General features: G+C 44.3%; 1 protein-coding gene across 2 annotated transcripts in view; it reads right to left on the bottom strand.

Annotated features, from left to right (window-relative positions):
* MAPK8IP3 (mitogen-activated protein kinase 8 interacting protein 3) overlaps positions 1–9,603 on the bottom strand; it is a 51,456-nt gene extending 41,853 nt beyond the window's left edge. For both annotated transcript variants that reach the window (XM_054589393.1, XM_054589394.1), the window contains exon 1: positions 9,116–9,603. In XM_054589393.1, the coding sequence (XP_054445368.1) occupies positions 9,116–9,433 (318 nt within the window). In that variant the 5' untranslated portion in view covers positions 9,434–9,603. The remainder of the gene's footprint in view (positions 1–9,115) is intronic.
* Between the last annotated feature and the right edge of the window lie 4,653 nt (positions 9,604–14,256).

The raw sequence follows: 14,256 nt of genomic DNA, 5'->3' as shown, positions 1-14,256 counted from the left end.
AGTACTATTTTAAAATTAAATTCAACTTTGGTTTTCAGAATTTGCTTTTTGGTGAATTCAAGATACAAACTGAAATAACCTGAGTGTGGGCTCTTCCAAAATCTAGGAATCAAAGGAAGCTTTTCCAAGTATTCCAGGGAATGACAAGACCATCCTTCCCATTTTATACATAAAAGCAGAGTTAAGAAACTGACTTTTCATGTCAAATATAAAATGGCAACAGAAGCCAGTATTCCCAATTCCCAGAATGCAAGAGAGCTCACTAGGTGAACACTCCTGGAGAATGTAATCATTAGAGTTTGGGTGACTTTTCTAACTCAAGGTTATTTAATATCAAAGTAAATTACCATATTAAATTTAATTCTTCCCTCTTAGATGTCCTTTAGGCCAGGGTCACACACGGGAAATAACTCAACTCTGACTTGTCAGAAATGAACCCAACAGGAATCGAAGACTTACTTGCTCTTTCGGACTCAGTGGGCTGGGCATCATTCTACAAACCAAAAGGTCGCCAGTTCACTCCCACTTGGAGCTCATGCCTGGGTTGCAGGCATGCTCCTGGTTGGGGCATGAGAGAGGCAACTGATTGATGTTTCTCTCCCTCTCTTTCTCCCTCCTTTCCTCTCTCTCTAAAAATGAATAAATAGCCCTGGCTGGTGTGGCTCAGTGGATTGAGTGCTGGCCTGCAAACCAAGGGGTTGGTAGTTCAATTCCCAGTCAGGTCACATGCCTGGGTTGCAGGCCAGGTCCCCCATATGGAGTACACGAGAGGCAAACCACACATTGATGTTTCTCTTCCTCTCTTTCTCGCTCCCTTCCTCTCTCTCTAAAAATAAATAAATAAAATATTTGAAAAATAAATAAGTAAAAATGAATAAACAAAATCTTAAATAAAAAAAAAAGACTTGTTCTTTTGCATTATTGATCATTTAATTCATTCCTGGGAGTGAGGGTGCAGAGTGAGTTTCCAGGAGGAAAATGCTTTTGGGGGGGTCTTTTATGTTAGGGCAGGCAGAGCGGTAAACACTGGGGATGCCTGGCGCAGGCTTCCGTGCCTGGAGGAGACGCCCCTCTCCTGATGGCTAATTCCTGGCACTGATAGGGACCTCCTGACATGATCAAACGTTTACCAAGGGCTCGCAGGGGGCACGGAACGCCTCAAACACAGATGCTCTTCTACAGCTTCATTTTTCCATTTCTCACAACTGTCACCATTTAGATCTAGAATGCAGGTGAGTAGGGTAGGACATGCGTGTGGGCCCTGGAATTACAAGAGCTGCCCCCAAGGCCCTCTGGGTGGACACACAGGAGCGGGAAGGAAGGGCATTTCTGTATTCAAGCATTAGACACCCGTCTGAGAGACCAGGCCACTGCGCAGCAATCCAGGAACCTGGTTGAAGTCATAAAAAAAGCAAAGGTTCCTCAAGTTCATGTTAAATGGACTGCTAGTTCAGCATCTGCCTAATAAGGATCCCAACAAATGGCACTGGTTTAACTCACACTGATTTTCCAGAATTAATAAGACAGAAAAAATACATGTATGAGTGTATAAAATATTTATATATTATATATTTATTTATATACTATGTATTTAATATATAGTACTTTATAGCACATACTTTATATATTAAATATAGCATATATGTAATGTTTGGTGCATGGAGAAATAGGAAAGATAAAACTATATGTCCCACCTTGGAATAAATTTTCCTGGGAGAAATTATTCTCAAGTAAACTGCATTCTTCAAAGCAATCTTAACAGTTTACACTGGCTTCTTGTACAATTTAACAGGGGACATGCTAAGGACGCTTGTAGCTTGCCTTTCTGCAGACAAAGGCTCTTTTCCAGAACTGAACACTGTAAACTTGAGACAGGTTCACAGCCACATGCACAAGCAAGCACCCAGGGGCCTTTGCCCTGATCTGGGTATTTGTTTTCTGAGAAGAGGGAAGTAGTAAGAAGGCTGGTGTGGGTAAGATCAGAGAACAGGAATCCACAATGAGGTAGAAGGAATGGCATTCAGAGAGCATGGAGAACCTGAGACCTGGATAGGTACACCTAGGAAACTTTAATGAAAGGTATCCCTTTGAATCTGTTGCTGTTGATAATCAGAATCTAAACTTCCTAACCCCCATCTCCCTTGTCCCACTTAACTTGGCATTTCTCCAATCTTTTGCCCAAAAGAGGTGGCCCGCACTGAGATCAGGCAGACTCTCAGTGTCTTTGCAAATATTTCATTTCCTTGGGGTGAGACTTTTTCACCTTGGTAATAAGGATTCTTTCTTAGGATGCCCTAGTTCCGAGGCAGGCCACCAACTGATTCTAGCCTCTCCAGAACAAGTTACTGTGGAAGTGCCGCAGGGAACAGAACTGACACATGCAGGAGCTTATGGAGCAGGGAAGCTGCTACTCCAGCCATGGGAGGTGGATAAACACCCACACCGGGGGCCGCTTCTCAGCACTAAAGGACTGAGCAAAAGGATAACTAGCACCTACCTGGATGAACCTCGAAATCATCCTGCTGGCTGAACGAAGCCAAAACAACAGAAATAAGTATACACTGCATGACTCCATTTATATAAAGTTCTAAAAAATGCAAATTAATCTACAGTGACAGAAAGCAGATCGTTGATTACCGGGGGTAGGAGAAGAGCGATCCCTGAGGGGCATAAGGAAACTGGGGGTGATGATCATCATCATTATCTTGATTGCGGGCATGGTTTCTGGGTGTTAAGGTGTCAAAACTCACCAAATTGCACACTTCAGATATGTTCAATTTAGTGCACTGACCTCAATAAAGTTGTTGAAAGAAAGAAAGAAGAAAAAAGAAAAGAAAAGAAAAGTCCCAGGTCAAAGATTTAATTCTGGGTCATGAGCACCAGACAATTTCTAGGTCCTGGGATTTCCCACCAGACCTCTTCTCAGCCTTTCAAGGATTGTATCACCTCTCTGTTGTTTCCTAAATAGCTGGCATGCTTCTTCTTCTTCTTCTTCTTTTTTTTTTTTTTTTTGGTTCATCTCACATATTTTCTTTTGTCTGGTATCCTGTATCAAAACCCACTGCTTTGGGATCTCCCCTCTTTTTGGAATATGTTCCCTGAAACAACAAAAACAATCCATCTTTTAAGCATCTTCCTTTCTTGCCTGAAGTTGAGTAACAGAAATGTTTACTGCCTGCCTTTATAGAAAAGTGACTGAGCCTGACTGTTTGGCTGCGACGCCCAGTATGATAATCCCAATGAACCACACGTGGTTATTTACACTTAAATTAGTTAGAGCCACATTTGAAGTGTCAATGGCCCTGTGCGGCATGGGCTACTGAATCAGACAGCACAAAATTGAAATTTCCATCACCACAGAACATTGTGTTGGACGAGACAGCTGCTTCACACTCAACTTGACCTTCAGGAACTAAATAGACAGCTCAGTGTAATTTGCACAGAGGTAGGGGAAAGCTGCTTGCTTACACACACACACACACACACACACTCTCTCTCTCTCTCTCTCTCTCTCTCTCACACACACACACACACACACACTCACAGATTAGCACTTCTTTGGGGTGTGTTTTCAGGGAGGGCACTGGCCCTTGGTGAAACAGGTGTGGGGAAGCTGGGGTGCAAGGCACAGTGGGGGTCTGTTCCTGGGTCGGGGCAGTGTGGAAGGTCTGGGGTGGGCCAACGGTAGTGATGGGAACCATTCACTGTCAGCATGCACTTACTCATTGAAGCAGCCAGCATCTGAATGTGTTCCATGCAGTCTTTGTGCCAGACGTGCACAGGAACCACCCGGTGGTCTGAGGAGTAGGAACAGCATGCAAAAGGGATAGAAAGGAGTATAAGAGCAATGGGGCAGGGGTTCAAGCAGAAGGGGTCCCCTCCTGGAAGTCCCTTTGCCTATTCAAAGTAGTCCCCATTCCTACCTTCACTCTACAATCCATGCCCCCATTTTATCATTATCTGGATGTATGGCAGTGCCCGCCCCCCGACATCTCCCCACTCAAGTGCCTGCCCCGGGATAGAAGGGACCTAAATCCTGAGAGCCTGCAGCCAAGCCTGGCACTCAGGATATTTTGTTGAATGAATAAATGGATGAGTGAGAGAGGGAGGTGTGATCTGCTTCCAAAGTAGTGCACTCTGGCTAGAGAAGGGTTGGGAGCAGGAGAGAGTGGTTAGAGAGACCAATGTGTTAGTGGCAACTGGAACCAGGATGGTATAATGAAGATTATAAAAAGAAGGCATATTACCCTGGCCAGTGTGGCTCAGTTGGTTAGAGCATCGTCCCATAACCGAAAAGTTGCAGGTTCAATTCCCAGTCAGTGTACATATCTAGGCTGAGGGTTTGATCCCCAGTCTGGACACAAATGATCCCCAGTCGGGGGCCGATCCCTAGTCTGGGAGTGTATGGGAGACAATAAATTGATGTCTCTTTCTTGCATTGATGTTTTTATTATTCCCTTCCTCTCTCTCTCTAAAAGCAATGAAAAAAAAGTCCTTGGGTGAGGATTAAAAAAATAATTAAAAAAAAAAAAAAGAAGGCATATTAAGACAAAAAATTGGACCAAAAGAATGCTGGAACTTAGTGAGTGGCTCGATACAGGAGGTAATAAGGAAGGCCCCAGAGCCCTGACTTTTAACAGAGCACAGGAAACAAATGCCTGGAAAATCCCTTTGTGCTGCTATTGACAATGCTCCTGGTTGGGTCTCTTGCAGTCAGTCATCTTCTTATGCACTGAGGGGTCATCCTCCCACCCTGCAATAAGCAGAGCTTGAGAGAAGGAAGCCTGTCTCACACTTCTGTGTCTCCTCCCCAACACCCATCTTGCAAACAGTAAAGATTTAAGAGATTCTTAGACAAGCTCAACATCACCTCTCGGGGCATCCTGAATCTCGGTATGAGGCCATAGGAAAGCCACACTGAAGGACATCCTACAAAATAACTGACCTGTGATGTCACAATCATCAAGGTCATGAAAAGCAGATCCGATCCAGAAAGAGGGGACCATGGGAACATACAAGTCCCCTAAGGTCTTAGCAGAGCAAGAGGGAGGGACGGAGAAAGAGTAACGTGGGAGAAAGTTCACATCTGGGAATCTGGGTTAAAAGTAGGATTTTTGCAATCTTTCTATAAATTGTTTCAAAATGAAGTTTTTTAAAAACTTAAAAATAAAGAAGCAGATATTAAATTTAATTTAGAAACCCCAATTTTGGAAGAACTAACTTGTCCCAGTCCTTGACTCCACTGTCTAACTGCCACCAGAGGGTTCCTGTCATGGCAGGAAGGGGGCAGCACCAGGGCTGCAGGCTAGAGGCCTCCTTCCCAAAGCGGGCATCTTCCCTGCACATCCACCCTTGCTGAAAAGTGCCTCTCTTTGCTTTTGTACACCTATTTTTTCCATTTTTGGGGGGGAGGTTTTGGTGTACTCCTGGTGGCTCTGGTACAGCTGCAATGTCCCAACATTTAGGAGGCAACTAGGAAAGCCAACTCAGGCCACCAAATCTTAATGGCTTCATCTAAAACAAACATACAATTTTTAAAAACTGCTCTTAACATTACAACGTGACAGAAGACGAAATCACATATCTTGTCCAAGCAATGGTGAATTTACTCGGTGTAATGGGGGCAACAAGAAAAACTTCTGATTCAATGTATTAACTTGCTCACGAAAAAAATGCAAAATGATAATCTCTATGGAGTAGGATATGGTTCCCCTGCCCCCACTCCAGCTTAATCCAATCCGAATGCTCTTCTGTGAAATGGATTACTTTTATATAACTAGAAAACAGTTTTGGGTCAAACTTTCCTCCAACTGGGTGCTTTTCTTAAAGAGTACCAAATGTGGTAGTATCAGCAAATAGCCACATACATATCTCTTCGACAACATCCACTTGGGCTGCTTGTAATAAACAGTAGTTTCTTCAAGGCAAAGAAGACTTTAAGGCAGATGATGGCTACTAAACTCACACCTGTCTCTCAAACATTTTTCTTCTCATCAGCTAAGTGCTTGAGCACTGCAAGGCAGGGGGCTCTTTGCTGCCCAGGGAAACAGAATGCATGGAGTCCTCTGTTCACCCCGCTTCGGGTTACTACTGGGAGGCACCTATTTGCTCTCCAGCTGTCCCGGACAACTGCTCGTTTCCAACCTTCTTTTCTAATGGGAAAGAACTTAGATTTTTTAAAAAACTTTCAGCATTTTTTAGACCTCTGTTAGAAATTGCAGAAGCCAGCAATAGGTCCAATTAGCTCTGCAAGTTTAACTGCGATTCACTGGCCTCAATTACAAGGGTAAATCCTGCACAAGGAGAGACTAAGATGTCCAATGCTTACCAACCAAAGCTTCCCTGAAAATCCACCAAGGTGCTCCTCCCTGACTCCGCTACATCTGCCTTGCAGCAATTCTGCAGAAAAACAAGAGCCAGTGATGGACTTGGCACTTAAGAGGAAAGTGATTTGCCACGTCTGGCAACCTACTCACTTTACAGAGGTGGCCACTGCAGCCAGAGAAGGGAAGACTGGTCACCGGGTATGTGGCTCCCCAAGGGCAGGGCGGGCGCTCAAGCTTGCATCTGCGGACGCCAAGGCTCAAGCCCTCTCCCTGGACCCCACTGCCTCTAGCCATCATCGCTCTCATTGAATGAGCAGTCCTGGGACCAAGGAGCCACCCTAGGACCAGAATATATTTGCAATCTCTCACTGCTGTTGTTACAGGCAAGAAGTAGAGGACAGGGTTGTTTGCTCTGCTCAAGACTTAAAAAATAAAACAAAACAAAACCAAACCCTGAAGATTCTGCCTGCTCACAAGGCTGCAGGCGGCTCAGGTTACTCAGCTCTGACTGAGCCAGAGCAGAGTCGATGGGATGCTGGAGCTACACTGTAACATGAACATGTCGCAGCCTATGACATGCCAGCTCCTATGTTATCAGACACACATCTGTGATCTAATTCCTGCCTAGAAAAAGAGGCCAATCCTCAAAGCAGTGGTCCTTTTCACAAAACTGAAAGTGAATGCCTGCCGGGTTTCATAAATGAACTAGAATGCCAAAATGATTACAAGATTTGGCCATTTTTTTAGTTGTAACACCACTTGCAGTCTTTCCAAGGGTGGACGTCTAATCACATCTAATCACAACCTCAATGCTGGCTAGCCAAGCATTTGCTCATGGCCCTCTGCTCGGGAAGCTCTGTGCAGTTTCTTCTAATAGCTGGAGCAATAGCGGGGTTTGGCCTTGAAGGCATTCTCCTCCAAACCACAAGCACACCGCCCCCCAGCTCTTAGTCCAGGGGAGTGGAGGTGAGAGGTCAGAAGCATACTCACTTGTGGTTGCATAGGACTGCACAGAGCAGAACAGAGACCTAATCCAGGCAGAATAAATCTTAAGCTAGAGGTTATGATTCTTAGTCTTATGGTTGGCCACCTTGGTTTTCTCCTTTTAGTTTCTTCTCATCCACTATGTTGACCACATAGATACTGATGAAAGAAAACAAACCTACTTGAAACCTCAGTTAGGCATCAAATGGCCACCAAGAGTGGTCGGAGAAGCAGACGGCACTGCCCACTACTAGAGAGGCAGCCATAGCCTCATGGGTGGGCAAGGGGAACCTCAGTGCTCCAGTCCTCAGGGGGTGCAGCTTTCTGATCTTCCATAGCAGCATGACAAGGAAAGAAGAGTCTAGGCCGGGAGTTAAGAGACTGGGTCCTGGCTTGGCTCTTCCAGGGCATGTGACCTTGGTACAGTCCCACTGCTTCACAGAGCCAGTTCCTTCCCCTGTAAATGCCGAGGGCCACTCTGAACTCTAAAGTCCTATGAGCTTTTGCACCCCCTTGAGAGTTTTAAATCAATTTTGGTAGAGCTTGGCACCCCAATCAATAGACAACAGTTTCTTGACAGACGCATGAAACCAAAAGCAAAATAAATCACTCTAAGCAGGACTAATACAAGGCAGTGATAATTTTTATAAACATGCTTTAAACCAAACTAGGGCATGAACTACTCTGGTTCAAGTAAAAAAGAAAAAAAATACTGAAACAATCTTCTATTTCAATGCTAAAGCAAAGAATGTGTTCAGCCAAATTAATTGAAAAGTTTAACTCACTGAATAAGAAACTGCCTATTCGTAAATCAAACAGCATCACCTAATGCCTGGAATAACAGAATGTCAGGTCTTAGAGATCATCTAAGGCAACTGACTCATTTTACTGATGGAAAATCAAAATGCAGGTAGGGCAGGCAACATGGACAAGGTCACAAAGGCAAAGCAGGGATGGGAACCCACATTCCACATCTGTTTGGGTCTGCCACATAGTCAGTGTTAAATATTTAATAGTGAATGAATGAAGTTAAGTGATACTCCCTACAATGCACTGTTCTTCTAATTGGTTCACGAGTAAGAGATTCCCCGGTTATGGAGGTATCCTAGAACATAAGTATTTCAAAATTCTACTTTTAGCTCCTTAAAAGCCAGACTGGAATTCCTCAGCCTTTTCCACCTATGCTAACAATCTTCCCAACCAAGGGAAACCACAGGGCACAGAAATCACCTCCAGAAACCTGGAGTCTTTCACCTGGTGCCAGAGAAGGAGCCTAACTAGCCTTAGTCATGGGTTTACATCAATTATCAAATTGACCCATGTCATAGACCTTCAAAACATTGGATTAGGGACAAGGAAAAGGTCTGACAACAGATCTCTTCTACTGCAGAACCGTAAGAATCTCAGAAATCCCTTTTCTGGAGGGGGTGGAGGCGTTAAGAATTGTAGCAACAAGAGGTAGCAACTGGGGTCCAGTTTGCGAAAAATAAACACGAAAGCAAAAAGAATTGGGAGTGTCGAACCAGAGGCGGATACGGAGGGGAAATCGAGGCTTGGCCCGAGGCTAGGGGCTGTTTAAGTTGCAAGCTCCACCGATCAAACCAAGTGGTTCTGGGCTCCGGCCTTCGGGCTGGAGCAGCAGGCGAAGAGGATGGCGGGGTCGGGGGAGAGCAGGGTTCATCCCCTGGGCTGGGTTAGGGGCCCCAGGACTTTGGGGCAGTGCTGGGAGGGGCTGGTGGGACAGGGTCCCGGGGCGGGGCGTACGCGGTCCACGGGCGGGTCCCCGGCGCGGCCGGCCCACGCACCTCCTCGGCCTGCTTGCGCAGCGCCTTCTCGCGCTCGTACTGGGTGAGCAGCTGCTCGTTGTCCTCGCGCAGCAGCTCCAGTTCCACCTCGTGCTCCTGGTTCTCGCTGAGCACAGAGTCCAGGTTCTCCAGCACGTTAACCACGAGCGGCATGAGCTCCTTGACCACCTCCTCGTCGTAGCAGTGGATGAGGCGCTCGAATTCGCGGTAGATGGAGCCTGCCAGGCCCGACACCCGCTCCGACATCACGGAGCCGGAGCAGTAGTCGTCCTGGTACACCACCACGCCGCCGCCTTCGTCCATCTGGATCTCCATCATCGCGGCCACCGCTGCCGCCAGCGCGGCCCGCTGTCCGCCGGCGCGCCCGCTCTCCCACCCCGACTGCCCTTAGTTCGCAGGCCGGGGCCAGTCGCCTCGGTCGCAGCGGCTATCGCAACAGCCCCAGAGCACAGACACCTCCGCTGCTGCTGGTGCTGATGCTGCGCCCGTCACTCAGTGGCAGGAAGTCCCGCCTCCAGGAAGTCCCGCCCACCGGGCAGAGGGAATAGTACCCATCGGTCCTGCCGCAGCCCTGCGGCGCCGCGCCGCTAGGGGTCGCAGGGGCCGTTGCGTAGGAGAAAGCTTCCCTCTGGACCGGAAACTCGGAGGAGAATGGTGGGGAGGATTTCCGGTCAGGCTGTGGCACTTACTGCCAGTCGCTAGCGCCTGTAGCGTTTAGCGTGTTCCCGTTAGCTCTCAGACACTGGCCCGGACTTTTAAGTGACTTAGTATATGTCCCAAGAGCATAAATAGGGGATTGTGTACAATTTAGAGACTTAAGCGAGCATCTGTGTGCCCACCCTCCCCTTCAGAAGTGACCGTGGTGCTGACCTGGTGTACTTTAATTTATCATTATAGTTTTACTACTCCGTAGTGCACACGCTCACACAATAAGCATTCAGAATTTCTCTTCAAATAGTGGCTGCCATCCACACTGTCCCTTCTGGGATTCCAGTTAAGTGCAAGTTGCTCATCATCCTAAAATCCAATTAATAAGCTCTTTCATTTAGTCTATTTCATGCCCTGCATTTTGTGTAACTGCTTCAGATTTCCCATTCACTTCAACTATGTATAGCCTATTTAACCCATCCATTGAGTTATAAATTTTAATGGTTATATTTTAAATTTCTACTATATAATTTTATTCTTTTATCAATTTGGATAGACTTTCATGTCTTCCATTTTTAGCTACTTCTTTTAAATCTCTAGGTTTCTTTTTAAAAATCTCATAATTAACAATATCTGCAGCCTTTGCAGATCTGATTTTGCAATACGTTGTTTTGATTGACTCTTGCTCAGGCTCTTTCTCCCTTCCCTTGAGGTAGTATTCCTTGGGACTACATCTGTGGAAATACTTTTAGGCTGGAATTTAAAATGAGTTGATTCTGAGGATTTATTTTCTTTCACAGGTAAGAGGACACCATGAACCCAAAGCTTTCAGCTTAGGGGCCCCACAGGTAATGTGAATTCTGACCAAAATCAAACCAAGTAATTAATGGAAAGGATTTTGACTTATTCTAAAATAAAAGTTTCTCAGAACAAATTTTCAGATCATATCTTCGAAATAAATGGGGATTCATAGGGGTCTGGAGAATGACTGGATTTGTACAGATACTGGCAAATAATTGGTATAAACAGGAATTGATTATGGAGCTGAATGAATTGAAAATGTTCTTGTGACTTTGTTCAAAATATCGCTGACTTTAAAAAAACTCTTGTTTTCATAGAGCAATTTGATAAATTGTAGAAATGATGAAGTATTTATATTTTTCTCCCTACTTGATCCCTCCAGAATTTGGAAACTCTTAGTGAGTATTATTATTTTCATGGCAATATATTTGTTCACATGAAATTCAATAGTAATCTGATTTTCTTCCAGTTTCCAATTGTGGATTTATTAACCAAGACTTTGACTGGAATGCCATGCCTGAGAGACATGCCTAGACTCTGGATGTCAGCAAAGGCTTTAAGGAATAAAGACTGAACTTGACCAAGAAAAGCCCCTTGGAGAAATGGCCTGATAACTTGCTTATTTACATGGTTTATGGCAGTCTTTCCAGATAAGAAGTGAAAGTTGCTTTCCTGGGAGATGGCAAGGAAGAACCTGAAGACATTTTGGGGACCTCAAGAACCTGAGTTTACCCAAATGTATAGAGGTATTGTAGGCAAAGCCTGATGCCAACTGTGTGGCTTGGTTTTTCCACTTTGAGGGGCTAATTGAAGTTCATTCTGAAAATTCCTTGTAACATTCCAGGAAAGTAGATTTAAGAAAACCTATATGATCAATTGCTATTCTTGTTGTGTTCATGCAAATAGGCTGAATTGAAACTCTACTTAATACAGTAAATGAATTGATCTGAATTTGGCTCTATGATAAAAATGAGGGCAATTTTAGGAGAAAAAATATGTTTCAATAAAATCCATAACACACAATTATGTAAATGAGACTCTAATTCACTGAATTGTCTGTAAAATTTTATTTTTCGCCAAAAAACAAGAATGGATCCTGAATTTTTCAATTTCTTAAATGTTTTGGCTAACCTTCTACCTTCCACAGAAATGGAAGAAAAATGAACAGTGGAGATTTGTGACAGTGGAAAACAAGAATGGATCCTGACTTTTTCAATTTCTTAAATGTTTTGGCTAACCTTCTACCTTCCACAGAAATGGAAGAAAAATGAACAGTGGAGATTTGTGACAGTGGAAAACTGTACCGGTGGGAAATGGTAACCCACCCAACAATTCTTTTGACAATGTTTCTGACTCTGACTAATATGTAGCTTGTAGATGAACAGCATGTTTGTATAAGAATCATACGAACTAACTTCAAAAGATACAGACCTTGACCTTCAGGCATCCCAGCTCTGGGAGATTTGCTGTTTAACCATGGAACCAGGATGATGTGAGGTCAGGATGACTAAACCAGGATGATGCACATCAGACCATTACTTGCCTTATCAAAATGGACTGCTAGTCTGCAAATGGAGAACTTTGCACCCCTCTCCCTTGATCTCTTTGTTCTGTTCCCCTCTCCCTCCTTATAAAAAACCTCTGCCTCCACTAAGAGGTGGAGATGGGCTTCATGACGTAAGTCTTCCCCCATCTTCCAGGAGGTGGGCTTTGAGACGTGAGTCCCCCACCTTCCAGATGGCCAGCATCTGCAAATAACCCATTTTCCTTTACACCAGCACCTGCTTCTTGGGTACTGGCTTTTGTAGCGGCAGGCAGCTGGACCTGTGTTCAGTTACACACCCATCCACTAAAAAATAAACTAAGGTTTCAATCTTAGATTCAGATTGTCTGCGCTTTGATCCTAGCTAAGTGCCTTAATCATTCTGTTTCCAAACCTGTAAAACTCAGCCTAAAAATATTACCAACCTACTAGGAATACTATAAAGTAATCCATGAAAGGGATTCAGCACTATGTCTAGCAAATAGTAAGCATGCAGTAAATACACATAGAATTGTTAGTTTTATTCTCAAAATGAGTCAGGACAAAGAAATGAAATGTTTGTGTTTTTGTTTTTCCTGGTGAGCATATGTGTGGTATGTGAGAAAATGGGCCCTTCCCATGCTCCAACTCCCCCTCCTACCCTGTGGGAATATGATAAAGACCATCCATAAGCAGACTGTGGGACCAACCTTGGAAGCCTGGCCAGTTCCTGGGTCAAGAAAAGGCCAAAGAGAAACTGCTTCTAGATGAGCCCAGACTGTAAACAACTGCAGAGAAATAGCTAACATTTTGATGTCACAGTTTGTGTCCAAGAATGTACCTCCCTTCAATGTGCCCTGTTTGCTTTGTTTTCTGTACTTTACATAACCTGGTGCTGGGAAAGCCTGTGTTGTAGAAAACTTCACCAGCCAGTCACCACCAGTGGGCATGTAAGTCTAATACACCCATGTCTTTCACAGCCAGTCCTCTGGGTTATTTCTTTGGAACTGGCTTTTCTAGAACCTCAGCTCTTTGCATAACAATTGGTATAGTGGGCAAGGATCCAGAGAAATTCCATAGAGTCTAGGGCTGGTAGAGATGGGGCTGGAAACTTTGCCAATGTTGTGGGGGGAATCCCTGTTTGGAAAAAGAACTCTATGTGGTATGATGTGGCAACCCTGACAGTTAGGGGCCACTGTGTGAGCGGGGGGGGGGTGCCCTGAAAACACCAGCAGGCCTACTTTCGGTCCTGGAATTAGTGACGTGGAAGCTTCCACTAGCAAAATGAAAGGGAACTTTAAAAATGAGGCTTCTGAGCACCCTAAATCCTCCTCCTAGAGGCTTGTCCCAGGGACAATGCGGGGAATGGGTGCCACCCCTTAGCCCTGTGCAGGCTGCCTGAGCAGCAGGGGTGACTATCCCACCTCAGTGTGGAGGAAAAAAGTGCCACTTTAAAAAACTGAAGCAGCTGAAGTCGCCCAAGCCTGGTACCCTTCCCTCCTCCAGCCTCCTTAGAACACTAGGTAATGAAACAGCTCACTTTTAAATACTCTAAAAGAATGTAATAATCACCAAAAATCTAAATGGGTGGTTTAACTTTAATGTTTTTTAAAGTTATTAGCATAAAATACATGTTTATTTTGCCTTTTACAGAAGTAAATTCATGTAATTTATCTGTTACAAAACTTGTCAAGAAAAAGGCTTAGGTGTGGCCCTGACCAGTGTGGCTCATTTGGTTGGGTGTCATCCTGCAAAGGGAAAGATCACCGGTTCAATTCCCAGTCAGGGCACATGTCTGGGCTCTCAGTCTGGTTGCCAGCTGGGATGCATATAAGAGGCAATCAATTGATGCTTCTCTCTCATATCGATGTTTCTCTCCCTTTTTCTCCCTCCCTTCCCCTCTCTCTAAAAATAAATAGATAAAATCTTTTTAAAAAAGGCTTAGGTAAAAATTGACTTTAAAATCTCATTGAGCTATTAAGAACTAATAAATAAATGTAACTAAAATGAAAGGTTTTTTGATAAAGCTTTTCAGTAATAATTATATATGCCTAAATATAGTTTTCCAAAGTATTTGGTAACTTAAAATTTTAGAGTTTTACTAAATTAAAAAAGAAAAATTATTAAATAACTAGGTATTTTGAAATACTAAAATGTTAATTGATCAAGT

The sequence above is a fragment of the Pteronotus mesoamericanus genome, unplaced genomic scaffold (genome assembly GCF_021234165.1).
Source record: "Pteronotus mesoamericanus isolate MK-2021 breed Mesoamerican mustached bat unplaced genomic scaffold, CSHL_Meso_final scaffold_167, whole genome shotgun sequence".
Taxonomy (NCBI): domain Eukaryota; kingdom Metazoa; phylum Chordata; class Mammalia; order Chiroptera; family Mormoopidae; genus Pteronotus; species Pteronotus mesoamericanus.
Note: the sequence above shows the minus strand (reverse complement) of the source record. Positions and strands in the feature narration are given on the sequence as shown.